The 23246-nt window shown below is 37.7% G+C and overlaps 1 protein-coding gene across 8 annotated transcripts in view; it reads left to right on the forward strand.

Annotated features, from left to right (window-relative positions):
• mark4a (MAP/microtubule affinity-regulating kinase 4a) overlaps positions 1 to 21551 on the forward strand; it is a 55960-nt gene extending 34409 nt beyond the window's left edge. For 2 of the 8 annotated variants that reach the window (XM_073951145.1, XM_021476545.3), the window contains exons 9-18: positions 2072 to 2191; positions 2412 to 2511; positions 2643 to 2752; positions 5185 to 5359; positions 5432 to 5655; positions 6800 to 6903; positions 6987 to 7271; positions 15926 to 16008; positions 16394 to 16438; positions 18855 to 21551. In XM_073951145.1, coding sequence (XP_073807246.1) covers positions 2072 to 2191; positions 2412 to 2511; positions 2643 to 2752; positions 5185 to 5359; positions 5432 to 5655; positions 6800 to 6903; positions 6987 to 7271; positions 15926 to 16008; positions 16394 to 16438; positions 18855 to 18919 — 1311 coding nt within the window. In that variant the 3' untranslated portion in view covers positions 18920 to 21551. The remainder of the gene's footprint in view (positions 1 to 2071; positions 2192 to 2411; positions 2512 to 2642; positions 2753 to 5184; positions 5360 to 5431; positions 5656 to 6799; positions 6904 to 6986; positions 7272 to 15925; positions 16009 to 16393; positions 16439 to 18854) is intronic. The other 6 variants (XM_073951146.1, XM_021476546.3, XM_073951143.1 and 3 more) reach the window with 3 other exon arrangements.
• Positions 21552 to 23246: the final 1695 nt, after the last annotated feature.

Raw genomic sequence — 23246 nt, forward strand, 5'->3', positions numbered from 1 at the left:
GTGCATGGCTCTGTTGCCTAGCCACCTTTTACTATCTAAAACATAATTTTCTGATAGCAAACACACTTCAGACATGTCTTTCGGTAAAGTCTAGATCAGATACGCGGCCGGCCGGAAGTGCGATATGCACATCAATATAGCAGCTTTTATTATGACACTGTATAACAATAATTAATATTTTTACAGTGTTGTGACAGTTGGGTTTAGGGTTGGGGTGGGGGTGGGCGTTAAAAAGTACAACTTATTGGGCAATTAAATCGATATCATAAATAGTACTTGATACAACTACTGTTGTTACATTACTGTGACAATTGGGTTTATGGTTAGGGTGGGGGTAGACGTTAATAAAAATCAATAAATGGGAAATTTATTAAATAATTTAAACAATTATCTTTAACTTCCGGAAAAACTTTGTTCTCCTGCTTGACAAAGTGAGGTACAGTACACACTTGTAGACAATTATAGGCTATGTTACAACAAAAAAAATAGTTACGTGTCGCTTCTAGCGTACCTAGTTATAGAATTCTCAAAGTTTTAGTGTTAAAAATGTAGAAAAATTGCTTAAATTAAATCCACATGGAGAAATTAGCAAGGCCTTAAGAAAAACAGTGAACATGGCTTATATAATGTATGCTTTTAAGCGTACCACAAACCAACTAACCACGTCTGTCTAATCTGGGACCTTTAACAGACGTAATATAGATGAGCAAACACTCCAATAAATATGTCTTATAGATGTAAAACATACATCAAATACACTTCTCTGTGGCTATGTTTCCATCCACCTATTTTATGCCTATTTTGGATATGCGCATAAAAAACGGTTGATGGAAATGGCAAGATGCGCATGAATTTTGAAAATGCGCCTAAAAACCGTATGCGCATAACCGAGTAGGATAATATTCATATTCAATTAGAAAAAATTTGCATAAACTTCAATGGAAACACTTTTACTGATAAAATTCCAGTATGCACATAAAAAAATCATGTGATTTTGTTATTTGAGATGATGTGACGATGAAAATGTGTGTGAAAGGACAAACCAGCAGGCTGAGAACATTGTAGAACATTTGAAATGTTGTTTTGGTCATTCTAAAATAGCTTAACTATTTCAGTATTAGTGTTATTATATTATTAATTACATACAGAATCAAGAGCGTCTGCTTTGCTCCTTGTCTGAAGCCTTCAAATGCCACAGCACATTCATTGTGTGTCGACATTTGTCTTCTGAGGCGCAAGTCATTTATTAAATAAAGAAAAAAATTCACACAACTTCTCCTACCGCAGCAAGTTCTGTTTTTACTGTTGATATTTGGTGCCTGTTAATCAGGAAGGGACAATTTTATTCGCTTTGATTGGATGGAAACACTGCTTTATTCACATAATTTCTATGCGAAATTCCTGTCTTGCACATAAATTTGCATAGAAAATATCAGGAAACATATTAGTACATGTGCCATCAGAGCTGTGTAATGTAACTACATATTGGCAGGTAGATGACTTTGGGTTATTAGGACACTAAACAAACGTGATGTTTGTAGCATATAGGACATTGTATGCCTATTTAAGTAATTATTATTATTGAATTAATAACTCACTGTTTCATGTTGATACATAAAACCTTGTCAGGTCTTTCAGCTAAAATGTATCTTCAAACTACATCGCAAAAGCCTTTAGATGAGACATACCAATCATGATGTTAAAGTTAAAAAAAAAATTGCATCTCAAGTTAAAAGTGTCTGACATCCAGTTGGGTCGTTTTGTATCAAGACACTCTCTTGTATTGATTGGGATGTTGTGCACATACATAAATTCACTCTAAAACCCTGAATATGACACTAAAAAAGATGATGATGGCTATAAAGTCTAAGAATATACAGGACAGTATGCATTAGCTCTCAGTTATTTCATTTGTCCACTGGAAAGTACATGAATGTTTTTGTTTAACCTTTTAAAAGCACATTTTATTTATGTTCTTGTTTTTTTTAAATAAACCTCTTATTTTTAAATTCTAAAAGACACACTCATATGTTTTAGTCTCATTGTTTGCTGGTGCATGTGTGTTTTCCAGGAGCTGCGTGAGCGAGTGTTGAGGGGAAAGTACCGTGTGCCCTTCTACATGTCCACAGACTGTGAGGGGATTCTGCGCAGATTTCTTGTGCTCAATCCCAGCAAACGTTGCACTCTAGAGGTGCCTACATTTACACACTTAAACACTGGATATAACGGATATAAAGGATAACCCTAGAAACAGAATGATAGCTGTAATGTCTTAAAATGTACAGCATGCATTTGCTGGAAGTCATTAATTTGAAACTATTATTTGTGTGCAATTTGAGTTATAAAGTCAATCAGCTAACTGGCTGAACTGGTAAATTTGTGTAATCTGGATGCTGATATTTCCTCCACAGCAAGTGATGAAGGATAAATGGATGAATGCAGGCCATGATGGTGATGAGTTAAAGCCACACATTGAGCCAACTGAAGACTACAGTGACGCCAACCGCATTGGTAAGCTGTAGGAAATTGTAATGTTTTAATGTCTGTTTGACTTCACTTACTGTCTTATTATGTTGATGTATTAAATCTATACTTAGACTTATTGTGTCTGGAAAATGTCATGGATTTCTCTGCCTCTTCAGAGATTATGGTCGGGATGGGTTTCACTACAGAGGAGATTAAGGACTCTTTACTCAATCAGAAATATAATGAAGTCACAGCGACATATCTACTGTTGGGCCTGAAGACTGAGGTAATGCATCTGTAAATGTCAGATGTGCAGATATATTCTGTAAAATGTTATGTTATGAAGAATAAAATGCATTATGTTGTTTTAGCTATCTATTAGGGGTGTAACGATTCACAAAATTCATGGTTCAGTGGTGTCACTGGTTGGTAACTTTTCAATGGACACTTTTTTACATTTCCAGGTTTCTCAGCAGCAGAACTCGCCATAATTGTGTAAACTTAGAGCGCAGCGAATTGGAGTGTACAACTAATAATTTTTTTACAATCCCATTTGCTGAAATAATAAAACAAAAACTACAGTATGGTGTTATTAAGACCTTTAGAAAAAGGAAAGAAAATCATTTATAAATGCATATAAATGTTTAAACAATTTTTACAAATCAAAATATTAAAAACTTTTAAGGACTTAACATGCTGATGACCATTAAACGCGTCATAACAGGCTTGTGAAAAAAGGACCATATAGCGACATGAAATATCTTTGTTTTTACTTTTTTATCTATTAAAATAATCTTTTTTTTTTTTTTTTTTTTTACATTGAACAATGATGGAGGTGTACTTGGCCTATCCTCTGTGGTGTATTCTTAGCAGCATATAAAACGAAAAAAAACAGCTTCTTATTAAAAATAAATATTTTTTTTATTGTATTGGTTATGAACAAGTGCAAAAAAAACACTATATTCAGTTGAAGTCAGAATTATTAGCCCCACTTTTAATTTTTTTTTTCTTTTTTAAATATTTCCTGTCATCATGGCAAAGGTAAAATAAATCAGTTATTATTAAAAAGAAATGTGTTAAAGTTTTCTCTCCGTTTAACAGAAATTGGGGGGGAAAAAATAAACAAGGGAGCTAATAATTCAGGTGGGCTAATAATTCTGACTTCAACTGTATATTTCACAGTGTGTGTTTTTACTCAGTGTCCACACTTTCTGTGGACAGCACAGATCTGCTTGATCTGACAGTGTCCCCTGCAGTGGAAAATAGCCTCTAGCTGTAGGCACAAAGGCACAGCCAAGAATTATAGTCTGGCAGAAATAAGCTTGTGAATGAATAGTGTAAGTAAGGGGCTCAATTAATGTGAAGAGTAAATAATTCCTGGCTGTGTCTGAAACCTCTATATCTCTTACAGTATATACTTGCATTGTAAGTGTTTTTTCTGGTAATTTAATTAGAACTCATATATATATATATATATATATATATATATATATATATATATATATATATATATATATATATATAAATAATATTATTATTATTATTATTTTTTTAATTTATTTATTTATTTATTTTTATGTTGGACGTCATCTCAACTGCAAATTAACAGCTTCTTGAAGAGAGTGAGACTTGAGACTTGACACATGCTATTTGTATTTTATTGTTTGATTCATCAAAAGAGTTTATGAGAAACTGAAGTATGAGGTGATCAGTTTAGGCAGAAGTGACAAAATGCTTTAAATGTTTATATCTTCTAAATGCCGATTTTTGTCACTGTTTTGGCAGCACACTAGCTCTTAGATATCCTAAAGCCAAAAAAAAAAAAAACATTTTAATTTGTGTTTTTCTTTCTTAAGAATTTTTTTCTGCAATGCTGCAGAAGCACACTCAGTGTGTTTTAAAGAACGCTGCCATTTTTAGTTATGCAAAAACACTTGGTGGACACGTGCCTTAAACATATTCTCATGTTTTGGCAGTGGCGCCCCCAGAAAATTTTCTTTGTGGTGGCCAGATGAGGCCACACTAAATTTTGTGGTTGCACAAAAACATTATGTATTCAGTGTAATGTTATAATTTTGTCTCTAGTAAATGAAATAATGTGGTTTTAATTAATTTAATGAATTACTCCCAAAATATTGCAATAATTAATAATGTGCAAACCAAATAAAAATCTATATTTAGTTTAAAAACACTTTTCAGGTCAGTTATTTTTCATATACTTTTATTGTACAATGTACAGTAATGTCATGTCTACAATTAATTAATTAATTAAATTTTTGGATTTTGGTTTTCAATCGAATATAAAAAAAAAAATTATTTCAACATTACGGATTTCTTAATAAAAAGTGTACAATCTTGTAAACCCAAAGTCGTGTTTCATCTCTTGTCGTCAAAAAATAGGAAACAAATTATGTTATATCATTTTTTTTTAAATAATGTAAGCAAACTTGGAATTGTTGTGGTCAAGTTAGCTTATCTGCTGTGGTTGAACATCAGCGGTTCCTCCCTGAGATGCAGCCAGCCAATTTTTGTCCATGCAATTTATTTAGTAATTTATTTATTGAAATATTGTGAATTTATGTAATTGCATTTAAATTAATATTATCAACAGCAAAATCATATTGGGGTGGCCACATATTACCAACCAAACCAAAATTCTCATACCAATAGTTCAATACAAAGACATTTTTAATTCTCTCAACTTGCGTTTGATCACAGGATGGTGCTGAGTCACGAGTTAGCGGCAGTATGACATTGCCGCGGGTGCGTCCGAGCCCAATTACCAATGGAACCAACAAACACTCCTCCTCTTCATCATCTTCCTCATCCTCACACAGCAAGACTCAGCGCAGCGCCTCTACCTACCACCGCCAGCGACGGCACAGTGATTTCTGTAAGAGATACTTGAGCTTAAAGTCTAAATTAAAATATACTTCGAGCAGTTAATGATTATAATTATTGTTAGTTTGCTCTGCAGGTGGTCCCAGCATGCCTGTGATGCACCCTAAGCGAAGCCCAACCAGCGGCGGAGATCGTGAGCTTCGTGAGAGCCGCATGCCACCAAGGAAGGCCAGCTGTAGCGTTATGGGCAGTCGGACTCTGCCACCATCAAGTCCAATGGTCAGCACCGCCAACAACCCCAACAAGGCTGAGATACCTGATCGACGCAAGGAGATGACAGCCACCACTGTGAGAAACATGTTTCTTATTTAATCATTTCAAGAATTCACACTTAGCTGATGATTGATAATAAAGCGTATTTGGCATGCTGTCCCAGGAGAGAGCCCTGAGCTTAGAATATCCTTGAGCCCAGGGCTCCCTCCTGTTTGAAAGGCGAAAGGAGAGTTTGAGCTCAGGTAAGTCTCGAGAACTCCTCAACGTCTGAACTGCTGAAATATAAGTTGCCTTAGGATGCTACTTTGAAGTAGTCAATTTACTTATGGTGTATGTCTTTGGATGGTGGGAGGAAACCCATGCGATTGGGGAAAACCCATGCGAACATGGGGAGAATATGCAAAGTCCATACAGAAACGCCAGAGAACGTATGGAGAGGGCCGAACCAGCAGTGTTCTTTGGTGCGCCAATAGTGCTACCCACTGGGCCGCCATATCGCCCTATCAGAGAAGGAGAGGAGTAGGGGTAGAAGGGGGGATTCTTCAAAACAATGATGACTGGAATAGAAAGCTTTGGTAGTTTATAGTGTGTTCGTATGCATCTTTTTGGTGCAAATATACGGAGCTAATGCAGTACCAGCTGTGTTCAATCATAAGCACGTGATCCTCTCGAAATTAGTTCATAAATAAACCACACTCATTCATTGTATATAAAGGTTAGAGGTATGAATACTTCAGGGACAAGGCATTTATATAATCAAAAGTGGCAGCAATTACTTTTAATATATTACAGAATATTCAATTCAAATAAATGTTTACGGGGCTTGATATTATTATTTTTTTGATCAGCAGCCACTGTGGCTAGTATTTTTCCAACATTACAACCCGCTAGCCATTTTCACTAGCTACAATTTTGTTGAGAAAATGTCATTTATATGCATAAAATTGGACTTGTGTATGAGCTTGCTCAATGAGCATGAGCAAATGGGTTGTTCTGCATTCCAATTAGTTCTATTTCACACTATCAGCATTAAGGATTTACCAAATTGTTCTCTATTATGTCATGTCATGATAATAAAAGTCATAACAGTCTTATGAACACCCCTTCATGCAGTGTTACCAAAATGGGTTATTTACATTAGATAAAAAGGCCATGTGTAAATTTGACTCTGATGCTAATGGCTGATCTAATGACCTTTTGTGTTCCATCTCTGCTATAGAACAATATCCCAGGAAGCACTATGACCCGCAGAAACACATATGTATGTACGGATCGTTCCAGCACTGACCGACACTCTCTGCTGCAGAACGGCAAAGACAACAGGTGTCAAAAACATACATGCGCAAAAACTCTGCTGCATAATGTAGTGCTCTTACACTAATAACGTCTGTTGTGTCTGTCCTCAGCTCTCTGTCCCACCGCCTACCCCCCACCTCTCCCTCCACCCTCAGTATTGTGGGAGCGGGAGCCTCCTCCTCCTCGTCCTCTGGCGAGCGATGTCGGCTGACCCGTGGATCCACCATCCGGAGCACCTTCCATGGGGGTCAGCTCCGTGACCGTGTACCGCCTACCTATGGACCTCCACCCACATCGCCCACCCTCAGCCATGACGCCGGAGCCCTGCCGGCCAATGCCCGCAGCCGGGCCACTTCTAATCTGTTCAGCAAACTCACCTCCAAACTCACACGCAGGTAAGAGAAGAGACTACATATCATCACCCGACAGAGAAATGAGTAAACCATCATTTAGATGAGGAAGCTCTGATCCAGGGAGAAGTGGTTCTTGTGACTTGTTTACACTGACAAAGGTTTTATTGCTGGAGGTTGGCAGCTCACTTTAATTTTAATCACTTCTAGGTGTTAATGCTGTTAGAGATAGAGGTACCATTCATTCATTTTGCTTTGGCTTAGTCCATAATTCAACATAGACTCATTCTGAAAATAAAGCCCTATATACGTTTCTGGAGATTGCGAATTATCAAGCCAGATGTACGTATGGCTCCATTTCGTCTTTAAACCGAACGATATGAGGCGGTATGATGCCATTCCTTTTCGCGCTTACCAGCTGACCACTTACCTCCATATGGATGGCTTTCCCGCTGTTACCAGTTTGTTCAGTTAGCTCGCCATGTGCGTCAGCGGATGCAGAGACGAGTTGACCATGATGACAGGGTTCGAGTCTGGCAAAGAATGGTTCCAGAAAGTAGGTTAAATAAAAACAAAAGCTAAAAAATAAATTAAACAAGTTTAGAAAACACTATTGGTTGGGTTCAGGGAGGGAGGAAGGTGGGTCTGTCGATCAGTCAGCCAGTCATTCAGCCAGTCAAACAGTCAGTCAACAGTGGCCTCTGGCGGATTTAGGCGAGAAGAGCATGCACGAATGGCACTCACAAGAAAAATTTGAGATCTCAAAAAGTGGACACAGCAGCCTCTTTATGAATTCATCAAAATAAAAATTGCGAAACAACATAGCTCCTTGGACACATTTGCCACTCGCCATAAATGTATATACAGGTACATTTTCAGAATGAGCCTGGGTTGCATAAATTATCTACAGTGGAACCACCAACTACTCTGGCATATGTTTTAAGCAGTGGATGTCCTTTCAGCCACAACTTAGCACTGTGGAGGGATTGTCATTTACATACCTAATACACTAATTTATCCAATTTACCTATACCTGTGGGGGCAGCACCCAGAGGAAACCAACACGATCGAGAGAAAATACAAACTCCACACAGAAATGCCAACTGGAAGCAACCTTGTTGCTGTGAGATGACAGTGCTAACCACTGTGCCACCATACAGGGTATCATGTCATAAACAATTAAGGGAATAATTCACACAAAAAATAGAAATTCTGTTATTAATTACTCACCTTCATATCGTTTCAATGAGACTTTCATTCATCATCAGAAAACAAATAAAGATATTTTCAGTATATTACGAGAGCTCTCTGAAACCTCAGCAGCAGTCCCAAGACATTCTAAAGTCAATAAAATAAACCAAAAACATTGTCAAAACATTCCATGTGACCTCAGTGGTTCAACTTTAATCAAATGGAGCTTAAAGAAAATTTTTGTGGTAAAAACATTTTTTATTGCAATTGTCTGCCATGTCAGATTAGGGTGTGCATTTTACTATGGATAACACAACAATTGTGCGTTGCTCTGCTGACTGTAATGGCAATGTGTTGTACTGCCTGTAGTAAATGTGCATTCTGACACACTAATATGGGACAGAAGATATTAGCAAACTGACCGCTGACGTTATATGGAATGTTTTTGGTTCAGTTACTGGACTCATGTATGGGGGATGAGAGAGCTCACTGGTTTAATCTAAAACATCTTTGTGTATGTTCCAAAGATGACGAATATCTCAGGGGGATTGGTACAACATGATGGTGAGTAATTAATGACAGTTTAATTTTTTTTTTCTTTTAGGTTGAACCATTCTTTAATGGAAAGAAATGCAGTGCTCCCTATGGCAGCTGGAATCTGATTTAAAATCAGCTGCCTTATTGGTAAAAGATCATTTTTGTGGTTGCTAGTTACCAGTTGAGTTCTGCATGTGAATGTGGTGCAGTTTCTTGGACTGATGATGTAAAACTCTTGACTTGTCTTCAGCCAGTCTGGCATTAATGACAGCAGAGATCCCTCGGTATGACATGGCTTAAAGCTGGGAACATGTTCGTACAGTCTGACAAGCAACAATCTTGAAGGACTATTGTAAATTGTACAGTGTGTTCTTTGCTGAAAAAGGACAAATTTATCATACTGGTTGTGGTCAGATTTTGTTCCGGATCTGAAATATGTTTTTAAAAATTCAGTTCTCACAATCAGTAACACCTCTCCTTATATAAGAAGAGAGCCATAACTTGGCTGAAAATCACAACACATTGGAAGGCATATTGATTCATCTAATTTTAATGAAACCATTTCTTTATTTTTGGCTTTCGGGTAAATAAGAATGTGACATGGTGGCTCACAGCAAAAAGGTCACTAGTTTGAGTCCCGAGTCAGTTGGCAGTTCTGTGTGGAGTTTGTATGTTCTCCCCATGTGGGGGGGGGGTCCTCTGGGTGCTCCGGTTTCCCCAAAGTCTAAAAACATGGTACAGTTGAATTGATAAAACAAAATTGTCCCTAGTGTTTGTGTGTGCATGTGAGAGTGTATAGGTGTTTCCCAGTACTGAACTGCAACTAGAAGGACATCCGCTGTGTAAAATGTATGCTGGATAAGTTGGTGGTTCATTCCGCTGTGGTGACCCCTGATTAATAAAGGGGCTAAACCGAAGGAAAATGAATGAATGAATGGTAAATAAGAAACTAATGAACCACTATTGTTAGTAATTGCTTTGTGGTCATTTTAATGAATGTACACTTTAAACTAAATCTTCAGACAAGGCCAAAACACCTTGCCAAAGGTCACTCGTTCTCACAGGACTATTGAATGGATAATGAAAGTGACTCAGGGTTCTTAAAAAGCCTTTTTAGGTCTTAAATGTTTTAGTGACATTACTTTTAAATATTTCTTAAGTCTGACTGACCCAATGGAGATTATTGTTTACGATCATTGAACGATCAGACAAGGTTTTTTCCTGCAGTAGTAATTGCATCAGAAAGAGCTGAGGTACAGATCAAAGCCCAGGGGCCTCATGTACGAAGACTTGCGTTGAAATCATACTAAAACATTGCGTACGCAGTAAAAAATTTCGTAAAACTGCGTACTCCGAATTACATGCATATTCTCTTCGTACATCCGAATGAACTTGAAACTGAGCGCTCGTGCACAAGCGCAAAACCCCTCCCTGCCTCCTCCCCCATATGAATATGCTAATGACTCTACTTCGGCAAAACCCAACGAAAAAGCAATGGCAAAAGCAAGCAAAAAGAGAAACTTTGAGCAGAATGTGTATTGGAGGTGCTGCTTTCGGAGGTAGACCGGAGAAAAACGGTGTTATTTGCAAGTTTGGCCTCCGGAATTAACAACAAAAGAAAAGAATAGAGAGAGTTGAGCTGATGCGGTTAACAAAGTTGGGTCTAAACATTGCACTGAGTGGATTAAAAAAGAAATAGTGTGATGTAAAAGTGTAAATGTTTGTAGCACCTTTAACAGCGTGAGTGGCGCAGCTCGTAAAACACATAGTAACATGTTTTGACACGTTTGAGCATGAACTCGGTTCGAATCCAGCGTCTCATGAACTCATTCTTTTTTTTTTTTTTTACATATCAGATTTTGTCTACTATTCATCACGAGGAAGACAAGTATGACATTTACATTTAGTCATTTAGCAGACGCTTTTATCCAAAGCGACTTACAAATGAGGACAAGGAAGCAATTTACACAACTAAGAGCAACAATGAATAAGTACTAAAGGCAAGTTTCAGGTCTGTAAAGTCTAAGAAGGGAAGTATTAGTAGTTGTGAAAGTGATTTTTTCCCTCTTTGGGATGGAACCACGAGGCGACGTTCATTCACAGAACGCAAGTTTCTGGAGGGCACATATATCTGCAGAAGTGAGTGCAGATAAGAAGGTGCTAGGCCAGAAGTCACTTTGTAGGCAAACATCAGAGTTTTGAATTTGATGCGAGCAGCAACTGGCAGCCAGTGCAAACGGACTAGCAGCGGAGTGACATGTGCTCGTTTAGGTTCATTGAAGACAACTCGTGCTGCTGCATTCTGGAGCAGTTGAAGAGGCTTGATAGAGTTAGCTGGAAGCCCAGCTAGTAGAGAGTTGCAGTAATCCAGTTTGGAGAGAACAAGAGCTTGAACAAGGAGTTGAGCTGCATGTTCAGATAAGAAGGGTCGGATCTTTCTGATGTTATAGAGTGCGAATCTGCACGATCGAGCAGTTCTAGAAATGTGGTCAGAGAAGTTTAGTTGGTCATCAATCGTTACTCCAAGGCTTTTCACCATTTTGGATGCAGTAATGGTTGCCCCATCCATCTGGATTGAAAAGTTATGGTGTAGAGTCGGGTTGGCAGAAACTACAAGCATTTCCGTTTTTGCGAGGTTCAGCTGAAGATGATGATCTTTCATCCAGTGTGAAATATCCAACAGGCAGGCTGAGATACGAGCTGGAACCGAGGGATCATCAGGATGAAAAGAGAGGTATAGCTGGGTATCATCAGCATAGCAGTGGTAGGAGAATCCATGTCTCTGGATGACTGGTCCTAGAGATGATGTGTAGATGGAGAAAAGAAGTGGCCCAAGAACAGAGCCTTGAGGTACCCCAGTGTTTAGATGCTGTAGGTTGGAAACCTCTCCCCTCCAAGACACCCTGAATGACCTGTCAGAGAGGTAAGATCTGAACCATTGTATAACAGTGCCCGCAACGCCCAGTGACTCAAGCGTAGATAGCAGGATCTGGTGGTTGACAGTGTCAAAAGCAGCTGACAAGTCCAGCAAAATGAGGACTGATGATTTAGAGTCTGCTTTAGCCAGTCTGAGATCCTCCACGACCGAGAGCAGGGCAGTCTCAGTTGAGTGGCCTTTCTTAAAGCCGGATTGCTTGTTGTCCATGAGATTGTTTTGAGTAAGAAAGTCCAGAACTTGATTGAACACTACTTTCTCCAGAATATTGGCCATGAATGGAAGCAGGGATACTGGTCTGTAGTTTTCCAGTAGTGTATGGTCCAGGTTGGGTTTCTTTAGCAGTGGGGTTACCCTAGCCTGCTTAAATGAAGTGGGGAATAAACCAGAGTCAAGAAATGTGTTAATTATGTGAGTCAGTGTTGGTATGACTGCAGGAGAGATGGCTTGCAAGAGATGAGAGGGAATGGGATCGAGTGGACAGGTGGTTGCATGGCTAGATAGCACAAGTTTAAACACCTCAGACTCAGAGAGCTGAGAAAAAGAGGTGAGTGTGTGTGGTGTTGGTGTTGTATCTTGCGTGTTTGTTGTAGGTGCAGCAAATTGAGCACTGATTTTTGCAGTTTTGGTGCAGAAGAATGTAGCAAAGTCATCAGTAGTAAGTGTGGAGGATGCGGGTGGAGGAGGAGGATAGAGGAGGGAGGAAAATGTTTTAAAAAGTAGGCGAGGATTAGTGGCATTGTTGATTTTCAGACGGTAATACGTCTGCTTTGCAGAAGTAACCTCAGCTGAGAAAGAGGACAGAAGAGTTTGGTATGTTAAGAGATGTGCAGGATTTTTAGTTTTCCGCCAAATTCTCTCCGCAGCCCGAAGTTTTGAGCGATGCTCACGGAGAGCATCCGAGAGCCAGGGTGCAGGAGGACTGGCACGGGCTGGCCTGGATGCAAGAGGACATAATCGGTCTAGACATGATGCTAGTGTGGAGCAGAGTGTATTAGTGGCACTGTTCGAATCAAGTGCAGTGAGTTTGCGAGATGGAGGAAGAGAGTCTGAAACAATGGTGGATAGTCTATTGGGTGAGAGAGATCGTAGGTTTCTGCGAAAGGTAACCAGTGTTGGAGTGTGTGGCGGCTCAGGAGTAATGTGGATGTTGAGAGACAGAAGGAAATGATCAGATATTTGTAGTGGAGTTACTATTGTTTGATCAGTGAAGCAGTGTCCTGTGTAAATAAGGTCTAGCTGATTACCTGATTTGTGGGTAGCAGAAGTAGGTGCTCTTTTTAGGTCAAAAGAGGCAAGCAAAGTCTGAAAGTCTGCAGCTTGCGGTTTGTCAACGTAAATGTTGAAGTCACACTTGAGAATTGGAAGAAACCCATCCTGACGTCCATCAGTTACTCTTTACTGATCCTTCCTTTAACAAACTCAGATGAAGTATTCTTTGTAGCATGTAGCTTCCAGAAGTTTCCAACTGCTTGGTTATAATGCTGAGGTTTCATCTTTGGGTAGAGACTCAATATAATGTCCATCTGCAGTGTTACTTCAATCGACCGGCATGTTTGTGTGCGTGTGTTTGTGGGTGTGCGTGTGTTTGTCATGAATCATTAATAAGTGTGTGCATCATATGTTATTTGCACATTTATTGAATGGAAATGTTTCTGATTCACGTATGCAAATTCGTCTTCAGGTGGCACCTTTATAGCAATGTATGTGCAGTCGATCACTCCGATTACATTGGGAAAACCGGCGACCGCTGCAAATTGCGCTTTAATGTTTGGCTGGTCAACTACATGGTATGGAAATCTTGTATACCTGCTAGACATGCGGATGAACCTGTCCCATACAGCAGCCATTACACGCTCAAATATTCTTTGTAGTGTGCAATTTAACACCACTGCCTCTAATAGTCGCCAATGGAAATATAACAAATACACACTAGAAATGAACGTACGCCAGGTATGAAGTTGGCGTGGACCAACGCACATTCTCATGTTCATTTCATCGTTAGTAAATCCAAACGTGAGCGTGAAATTTGGCGTACGCAAAGTTTTTGTGCGTACACAGCGTTGATACATGTGGCCCCAAGTGATGTGAAGGGCAGAACTGTTATGCTCTCATGGAAGTAATCTACCATGCTTGGAAACATAACTGGTGCATTACACTGACAAAAAGCAATTCTTGTTCATCAACAGCCCTGTGGCTTTCAATACCTCAATATAAAAATATTCAGTCTTTTTTCTAGCACCAGCGGTTGCCGCATTTACTTTAACCATTCGTTGAACAGTTATTAATAACCAATCAAAGGACTTTCACTCAGCTCATACCAAAATGCCAAAGACATGATGGTTTTGAATGTGATGGAATTTCTGCTCAAATCTCAGTGATTCATATGCATGATATGTTCCTGAATGAAAGTGAAAGTGCCAAACTGCAGTTAACGTCGACAAATTAAAAATGAAACACCCGAAATTACATAAAACTCCAGAGGAAATGTGAATAGTGAGATGAAGCAGTGACATTAATCGAATCGTGTGCTATAACATTTAAAACGGGATCATTTAAGGAACATTCAAAAAGCAACTCATGTAAACATCTTAATCATATTATTGTCTTAATTAGCTTAAGGCAAATAATTTGATTACTGATGTCCATGTAAATGTAGTCACTGTCACATTTGATTTGAGCAAATACTAAAATGAATTAGAGTGCTTTCACACCTCTTTTGTACAAAAACAGAGATCAAAATTGTTACAATGTTGCTTTTTTGTTCTTGGTGCGGTTCACTTTTACACAGCAAAGTTTCTAAAAGAGCTAAAACATGTCACGTGCGAGTAAACTCTCCTGCTTAGCTGTCATGCGTCCTTATTTTAATTTATGGCAATGAGCAATAAGATATCATAAGCGAAAAGCTGCGCTTTCATGTTGAATGGTGACACCCACATCATCACCAAATACAAATCAGAAGCGAGACGTTCTCATACATAGCAGTTGGCAAGGATCATGCATTATAAGCTTTAAATTATAGAGAGAAATAACAGATAAACCAAGACTACAGTTCGGTCAATTTTTCTAACGTATAAAAAGCTCTCGTTTAAAGTTAACAAACTTTCACTTTTGTATTTGACATGAAATAAACATTTACCGGTATGAATGTCATCCCGCCCTACTCATAATTCTCTTTTCATATAACCGTATATATGCCTTTTACATATCCATAATACACAGTGATATAGCTGGGCTTGGATGGTTTTGCTTTCTCACTACAGTCGATCCGCTCCAGAGTTCGTTTCAATCGAGCCGAGACCACCTCATTCAGGCGATCTCAGACCGATTGTTTTGGCACAGATCCAAACGTGATTGCTGGATTCACATATGCCAAATGAACCGCGCTAACTGGGGAAATGCACCAGGTTCCGAAACAAAGGTCTAGGTGTGAAAGCACCCTAAGTGGGCTCACTTCACCTCTCTATGACATGTTTTTAAAGAAAAGGTACTGTATGTTGATATGCGCAAGTATTTTCATTGCATTGTCATATAAGTCGTTTTTTTTAAATGATTGAAATCTTCATTTTAACTTTGTAAACACCCTGGTGAATTCTGTCAGTTGCTGTCAGTCTAAAAATGGTTATGTTGATCGCTTAGTCAGTGGTTGGCTTTGAAATAGGTACATTTGAAAATGTAATTTTGACACATGAAAATTTTTTATTTGAGTCACACATTACTGCTTCAAATAACAGGATTCCTTAAAAAAAGGGTCACTGGAGTGCTGCCTGTCCAATAACACTAAGGTCCCAATGGGGGATTTTTCGGCTTTAAAGTTGGTTTTACACTCACGCTTCATGCCTTCATCTTTTCTTGGCTTATTGCCTGTCTTTTTGAAGCTTTGCAAATGTGCACCTTTCCTAATCTCTCCCTCTTTGTTCTTATTTCTCTGTTTCCTTTCTTTCATCCTATTGCATTTGCTCTCGCTATCACTCGATATCCTATCTCACTCTTTCTCTCTTATCGTCCTCATTGTGTCTCTCTTTCTCTCTCCTAGGGTCAATCTTGACCCCTCTAAACGCCAGGGCTCTAATAAATCAGTGTCGGGTTGCACTCTTCCACAGGGATCCAAAACAGTTAGTAAGTTCCCCTGTCTGCCTCTGTTTGCCTGTCTGCACGTCCGTCTGTCTCTGCACATGGCATGCTCATCTGCATGCAGTCTCTTTTGCAGAGTCTGGTAAACAGGATGTGAGGGTGAGGAACGTCTGGATGATGGTGCATGGAGAGTTTGTCTCGTATCGGTTTGCATGCATCCAGTTGTCCTATTGCAGATTAGGTCAACTTTGGTCAATTAGTTATATGTTGACCTGCTAGCACATTAAATCGTCGAGTCGTTTTCAGACAGGTCAGGAGTGATCCAGTTATGTATGTTTGTCTTTTTTTGTTGGTCACGGTGGAGTTGTGTTGCATGATTGGGACAATATCGGTGTGATGCAGGCATCTTAAAGTCTGTCTTTCTTTGCAGGGTCTCAAATGAATCTGAGGGAGTCAGCAGATCTTCGGTCACAGGGTGAGTCCTGCATGTTGGGATTTACAGTTGTCATAGGTCTCAAAGTCCATTTCTGGAGGGCCGCAGCTCTGCACAGTTTTGCTCCAACCGTAATCAAACACAGCTAATCTAGTAGTGTCCAGTAGTCTTGAACAACTTGATTAGTTTGATCAGCTGTTTAATTATGGTTGGAGCAAAACTTTGCAGAGCTGCAGCCCTCCGGGAATTGAGTTTGAGAGCTTAGGGTACTTTTGCATGCTATTGACCATGCATTCCAACTAGTGTCTTGCTGTTGTTTAGCTAGTGGTGACATAATAGTAACAGATCTTTTTCTGTGTGAAAGTTTGACTTATGACATTTTGATTTAAATTTACTGTTCATTTTTTTTTATTAAACATCAATAAAATTTTTCTAATATGATCTATAACACGTTTAAGACAAAATATGATTTTTGTTTCATACTATTAAGAAGAACAGACTTTTAACATTGTGCTGGAGGGAGAAATATTTGTATTTCAAACTGTAGTTGACTGTGTATTATTAAGATAAAGTATGAATATTGTTAAAATGCAGTTAATAGATGTTGAATAATAGGAGCATTACAGATGTTAAGTGATGTTTTAGTTTAGTTTAGGGTTAAATTCAGGGTTAAAATCTAGGTATTACCCTATTGATGTATTTAGTGTAGTAAGCAGTGTTGGGGAATGAAATACAAGTAAAGCGAGTTATGTAATAATATTACTTTTCTGAGTAATGGGTAAAGTAATGCATTACTTTTCAAAATTAAGCAATAGTATTAGTTACTTTTTTAAAAAATTTAATGCTAGTTACTTTTTAGTTGAATTAATTAGCTTATAAAATAATATATTGCTAAATAAAATGAACATAGTCACGTTATATTCCGCAGTACACGAGAGAATTCAGGAACAGACAGAAACCAAGATGGAAGAGTCTTACAATTCTTTGATGGAAGTTTTCTCATTATTGAACGGATCAAAGAAAGGGGAAAGGTGGTTGTCTTTTATAGACAGTGATTTTACTTCACTAATAAGACATAAAGTACTAAAGTAGCAAACACACTGCTTTACATTTTCATGAATTTGTATATATGGCATATAGCTTGGGGGTCAGGAAGTTCTTAGAAGAAAACATTATCTTCCATTATTATTATTTTTTTTTTTAATGTAAATAAAATGTTATTAATGGCAGAGCTCATGCATTTAAAAAAAAAAGAAAAACCCTGTAAGTTATGACTCAAAAGTAACGTAACATATTACTTACCAAAAAAGTAACTATGTAACACAACTAGTTACTTTTTTACAGAGTAACTGAATATTGTAATGCGCTACTTTTAAAAGTACATTTTCCCAACACTGGTAGTAAGTATATAATGTGTATATAAATGGAACAAGGCTGAAAAATAAATCACTATCTGATACTTTGGAGAGTTAGCTGAGATGTAGTTGCAAAGTTAGTTATAAAGTCTGAATGTCTAAAGATGACAATGAAAATAAAGGAAATCCAATTATTTTTCAGTACAGCAAATTGTCAATTCACAGAAAACTTTGACAAGTAAGAGCTAATGTTCATCTACGTGGTTGTTCTTGCTGAATAAGGCCTGATGGCTTAGCATTGCTGTAAAAGCATGAAGGGCATTATTCTGCTAAAAAAAACATCCTAGATGTACATTATCTTGCTTATTACACAGCTACTTAAAACAAAACTAAACTCGATTCAAGTCATTGATCTAAGCCTTAAAAGTTTAACTCTTTAAATGAATGTAAAAGTTAAAGAAACAAAAACATCTAAACCATAACCTACACATTATTGAGTCACAAGATTGTACTCAATAACCAAGAACAGTGGCATGACCAATGTAAGCACAAACATAAACTTGTGAATATGTTAGCTAACAACCAAGATGATTGGAAATTCCAGATGTGGCCATGTTATTAGTTTCAGCAGTTGTTTTCTGGCAAAACCATACCTTGGAAAGTATTGATTGACCATTAAGAATCAAGTATTCCAGAGATCTGTGTCAAAATAATGGATGTAAAAAATCCAAACAAGATATATTAATACAAATAGTAAAGCTATAAACTATACAGTGAAATGAAATAAACTATAACAGTTTTTCTCAACCACCTTTTTGGAGGACCACCAGTTTTGCATGTTTTCCATGCCTCCTTAACCAAACACACCTGATTCAGATCATCAGCTTATTAGCAGAGACTGAAAGACCTGTAATGGATATGACAGACAAAGGTGACATCAAAAAAGATGCAGTGTTGGTGGTCCTCCAGGAACGTGGTTGGGAAACACTGAACTAGAATACAAGTTTCAACAACAGATTTCTGAAGGAAGGTATTTTTCTGAACATTTACTCTTTTAGCGTTGGTACCTGTCGTTCACACAGTCTCTTTCCTTTCTGTCCTAGTGGCCATTTATCTGGGGATCAGAAAGCGTCCGAGCCCTGGGGCGGGGGAGGGGGGTGGGATGTAAGGGCTCGTCTCTCCCGTCCCCCTCGGGCCCCTGCAGAAGTGGTACTGGCCTTGCGTGAGGCAGCGAGGGGATGCGGCTGCCAGGTCCGGCACGCTGGCCCGTTTCTGCTGTGCTGCAGTCATGGGGCGGCAGGGTCAAAAGTCGCATTCCAAGCGGAGGTGTGCCAATTGAGTGTGGGTCCCGCAGAGGCAAACGGAGTACGCTATACACGCCTGTGGGGGGCCCCGCTCGCCTTCAGGCATATTGCATCACAGATCTCAAAAGAGGTAGAGCTTTGAGGGGACGGGGAGGACACGTGACTCAGAGACGTCCCCTCACTATATCCCGACTGACCTATGTGTTACAGACTTAAAACAACATCTGATCCCTCCTCCAGTCAACATTCAACACACACCAAACCAAACACGCATAAACACAGTCACCTTAAAAGCACGGAACACTCAACCCTGACAGAAGGATATCTTAAAGTACAAAAACAAGCACACCCCTTCCATGCACAGCATAAACCTGAGTGCTTCTTAACACGGATACACACACACACACACACATACACACTCTCTCTGAACAGCCTCATTCACTGGATCTGGATTGAATCCAGTTTAGTATTTTTATTCTCATTCTAGTCATGAAATTCTTACTTCAATAATTGATGTCATTCTTTTTTTTAAGCCACTTTTGTATGTTTTCAACAAGTCTTGACATTTTAAACGGGTCATCATTTTTATTTTTTTGTGATTTACTGTGTCTTACATTTCTTAATATTGAATCATTGACAATGTAGGACTGTAGCTGCCAATGAACTATATGCACAAATGTGAAGTTGGCAAACGTATCCTAACTTTATCATAGCTCTCCCAAATCTATATCACACTCGCTGGCGATTGCAAATTTGATCAGGCTGCAAGCCAACCATCTACACTTGGGTCTTGGGATTGTCCAAGCTAAATTTTCTTCCCTAGAAGATCTGTTTTTCTGAGGGGTAGTGCTAGTTTACTTGCGACCGGTTTTGATTTAGAAGAGACATTTAATGCCAAACGTATTTTCGAACAGGCTTGTTGGTTGTTGATGTAACTCTTTTATTTCAACTCCTGTTAAGTGACCCTTTGTCAGTTGAGTCCGCTCTCCATTTACAGTCAGAGTGGTGTTGAGGCTACATAAAAATATTTGTGTTCAGTGGTATTAAAGACGCACGTCTTGCATTGTAGGTATCTGAATAACTTTGTGTCTGGATAAAACATTTTCTATTGGATGTTAACATTCAAGATATTTACCCAGCAAGCATTTTTGTTTTTTTAAAAAAGTCTTATAGATGTTTAATAGTAATCTAAACATAGCCGTCTTGGCTAAAACAAGGCTAAATTTGTGCTGTCAGTAAAAATCTAATTGACATCTAAGAATCGCCCAAAATAGGGATGTGCAATTTGGGGGAAAAATGTAATTGCGATGATTTTATTTATTTGTTTTTTTGACAGATATTGCGATTTGATTACGATTTAATTTAAGCTGATTTTATTTTTAATTCAAGCTTCAGCTCAGTAATTTGTAAACCGTGGTAACAATTCTGCGACAGCTCTTAAAAATATTCAAAATACTCAAAATATTCCCTTATTACAAATGATGTTTGTCTTTAATATTAATTCATCTATTAATGCTTCTGAAGCAGCAAACGCCATAATCTTACTTGTCAGCTATTTTCTGTTTGTTTTCTTTTTTTATTGTGGGCGGAGTTCAGTTGCGCAAGTCTGATTGGGCCGAACAAAAGTGTGCTTACTCAAATAGCTAGTTATAAAGCCCCGGTCAGATCACATGATTTCAGCACAATTTGCTTGATGTAGGGTGTCGTGGGGAGTTGTAAACAGCAAATAGACGTCGTGACAGCATTCAATCATTTCTTCTCCTGTATTGCGGCTTAAACAACCAATATCATGTCTGCAATGCCTCATGACACCATTGCAGAAAGCCTAGCATGTTTAATTTTCTGAAGCATAGCTGGTTCTGAAGCACTTCACCTCAGATGTTCTTTGTTGTTTTTGTTTACATATGTACATATCTATTTTATATAGCAGCCTCCTGCAGTTAACTAATCGCAACATTTCAAATTGTGATTCGATTTCGATTAATCGCACAGCCCTAGCCCAAAACTAGACTAGTCATCAAACAAACAGAAATTAATTTGATTGATTAATTGATTTTATTTGACAATTTGATTTGAATATTGACAATTTTTATTTGACAAAAACAAAAATATACAAATAAGTCCAGTTAGACTAATTCATACATATTTTAAAAACTATCACGGATAAAATCACATAAAAAAGCCACCGGCTTATTTCCTTCGTGGTCCTCGATATTCTTAAAAAATTAACGAGCAAATAATAAATGTATTGCAAACATCATCAGCTCAGCAACTCAGCACAACTTCAACCATAAAAGAATCATTTTTTAATTTCCTTTCTAAAAAACACTCTCAAATTGAATCTCTTTAAAACTCCTTGGCAGTACATTCCAAGCAACAGAGCTAGTACACAAAAAAATAATTTCTACCTGTTTCACTCTTAAATATACAAGGATAAATATCTTTGCTGCTCGCACTTGTAGAATCCCAGTGTACCTCACTAACTAAAATAGAAAATATTTTGGTACCAAAAGAAAATATTTTGGTACAATAAAATATTTTGTTAACATTTTCTGTAAATTTCTTAAACACTAACACTAATTTTAGAAAAGTTACCCTTTTTTCAAATAATAAAAAAAATTTACTTTTATTATAATGTTCATTATTTAAATGTGTCAGTGGAGGTACTTTCATAACAATTCTACATAATTTATTTTGGGCCATCTGCAATTTACTATGACCATTTATGTGAAGCTGCTTTGACACAATCTACATTGTAAAAGCGCTATACAAATAAAGCTGAATTGAATTGAATTGAATTGAATTACTACCGATGTACCAAAAGGCTGTAGCATAGTCAAAGTATGCACTAGCCATTTTATTATTTTTTTGTCAAGGAATTTTTATTCTTGCAAATAGCATTTTACAACAACCCACAAACCAATCCCCAAATAAAACAATCAGAAAAAACAATCTGAAAAAACAAAATAAATTAAAGTAAAATAATAAATAATAATAGTAAATACAAATACAGAAAAAATAATAATAACAAACCATAGACATACATACCTTTAATCAAGCCACATCTATGGTTTTTAAGTGATTAAAGAATGCAATAAATTGTTGCCATTTTTCAAAAAACTGTTCTCCCCTACCTCTGATATTGTATTTAATTTTCTCAAGTCTTAAAAAGAAGACCAAATCTTTGAGCCACAATGAAATAGAGGGGGTTGGGGAGGTCTAACACAACGGTATTCTGCGCCTAGCAAGAAGAGATGCAAAAGCCACAATGTCAGTGTATTCCGGTTTAAAGGTTGACACTACGGGGGAACACCAAAGATAGCAATTAAAGTGCAAACAGCTAACGTGACCCCCAGAGTATCAGAACCCATTTTGAAGAAAGTAATCCAATAGTTTTGCTACTTGGGACAAAAACAAACATATGACTAAGGTTACATGATGCAAGTTTACATTTATCACTCATATCTGAAACATTGGGATATATTTTTGAAAGTTTGGCCTTTGAGAGATGAGCTCTGTGAATAGTTTTAAATTCTATAAAACTGAAGTGGAGGTGCGTAAATTGTCCAGTACTGCACCCCAGTAGTCATCTTCTAAGTAAAGTTCCTCTTCCCATGTCCTGGTAGCTTTAATGTTTGCACTAGCCAATATTTTTAAATGTTTGGGTATCTAAGAGCCTGTCTTGCTAAAAACTAATTTTTGAAAGGACTAATGAACTTATCACCTGTCAAAATACTATGTAAAATGCAACCTATCTAGAATGACTACACATAGTCTGTCCAATATGTCAATTTGATAGGCTATTCTTAGATGTCTATTAGATATTCACTGACAGCCCAAGTTTAGCCTTGTTTTAGCTAAGTTTAGATGTTTATTAGACGTCTATAAACACAAAATCTCTACACACTGTGAAAAATATCAAGTAACTGGTGTAGACATTGGTCATTTCTGCCAGGACATTTTTACAGACTTTTCAGATAACCCTAGAACAGAATGCAGTGCAATATTGAAGTAAAACGTCTGTAAAAAAAAAAAAAAAAAATTATACATATATAAATTATATTGTGTACTATTTGTAAAGATTTTATTTAAAATGTACCTCAAGTATTACAACTAGATATTAAACACAGAATTTGTTTGTATTGCAAAAGATTATTTGGCTTTCCAACATTGTCAGAGTCACATGTCAAC

Source organism: Danio rerio, chromosome 5 (assembly GCF_049306965.1).
Source record: "Danio rerio strain Tuebingen ecotype United States chromosome 5, GRCz12tu, whole genome shotgun sequence".
Classification (NCBI taxonomy): Eukaryota; Metazoa; Chordata; class Actinopteri; order Cypriniformes; family Danionidae; genus Danio; species Danio rerio.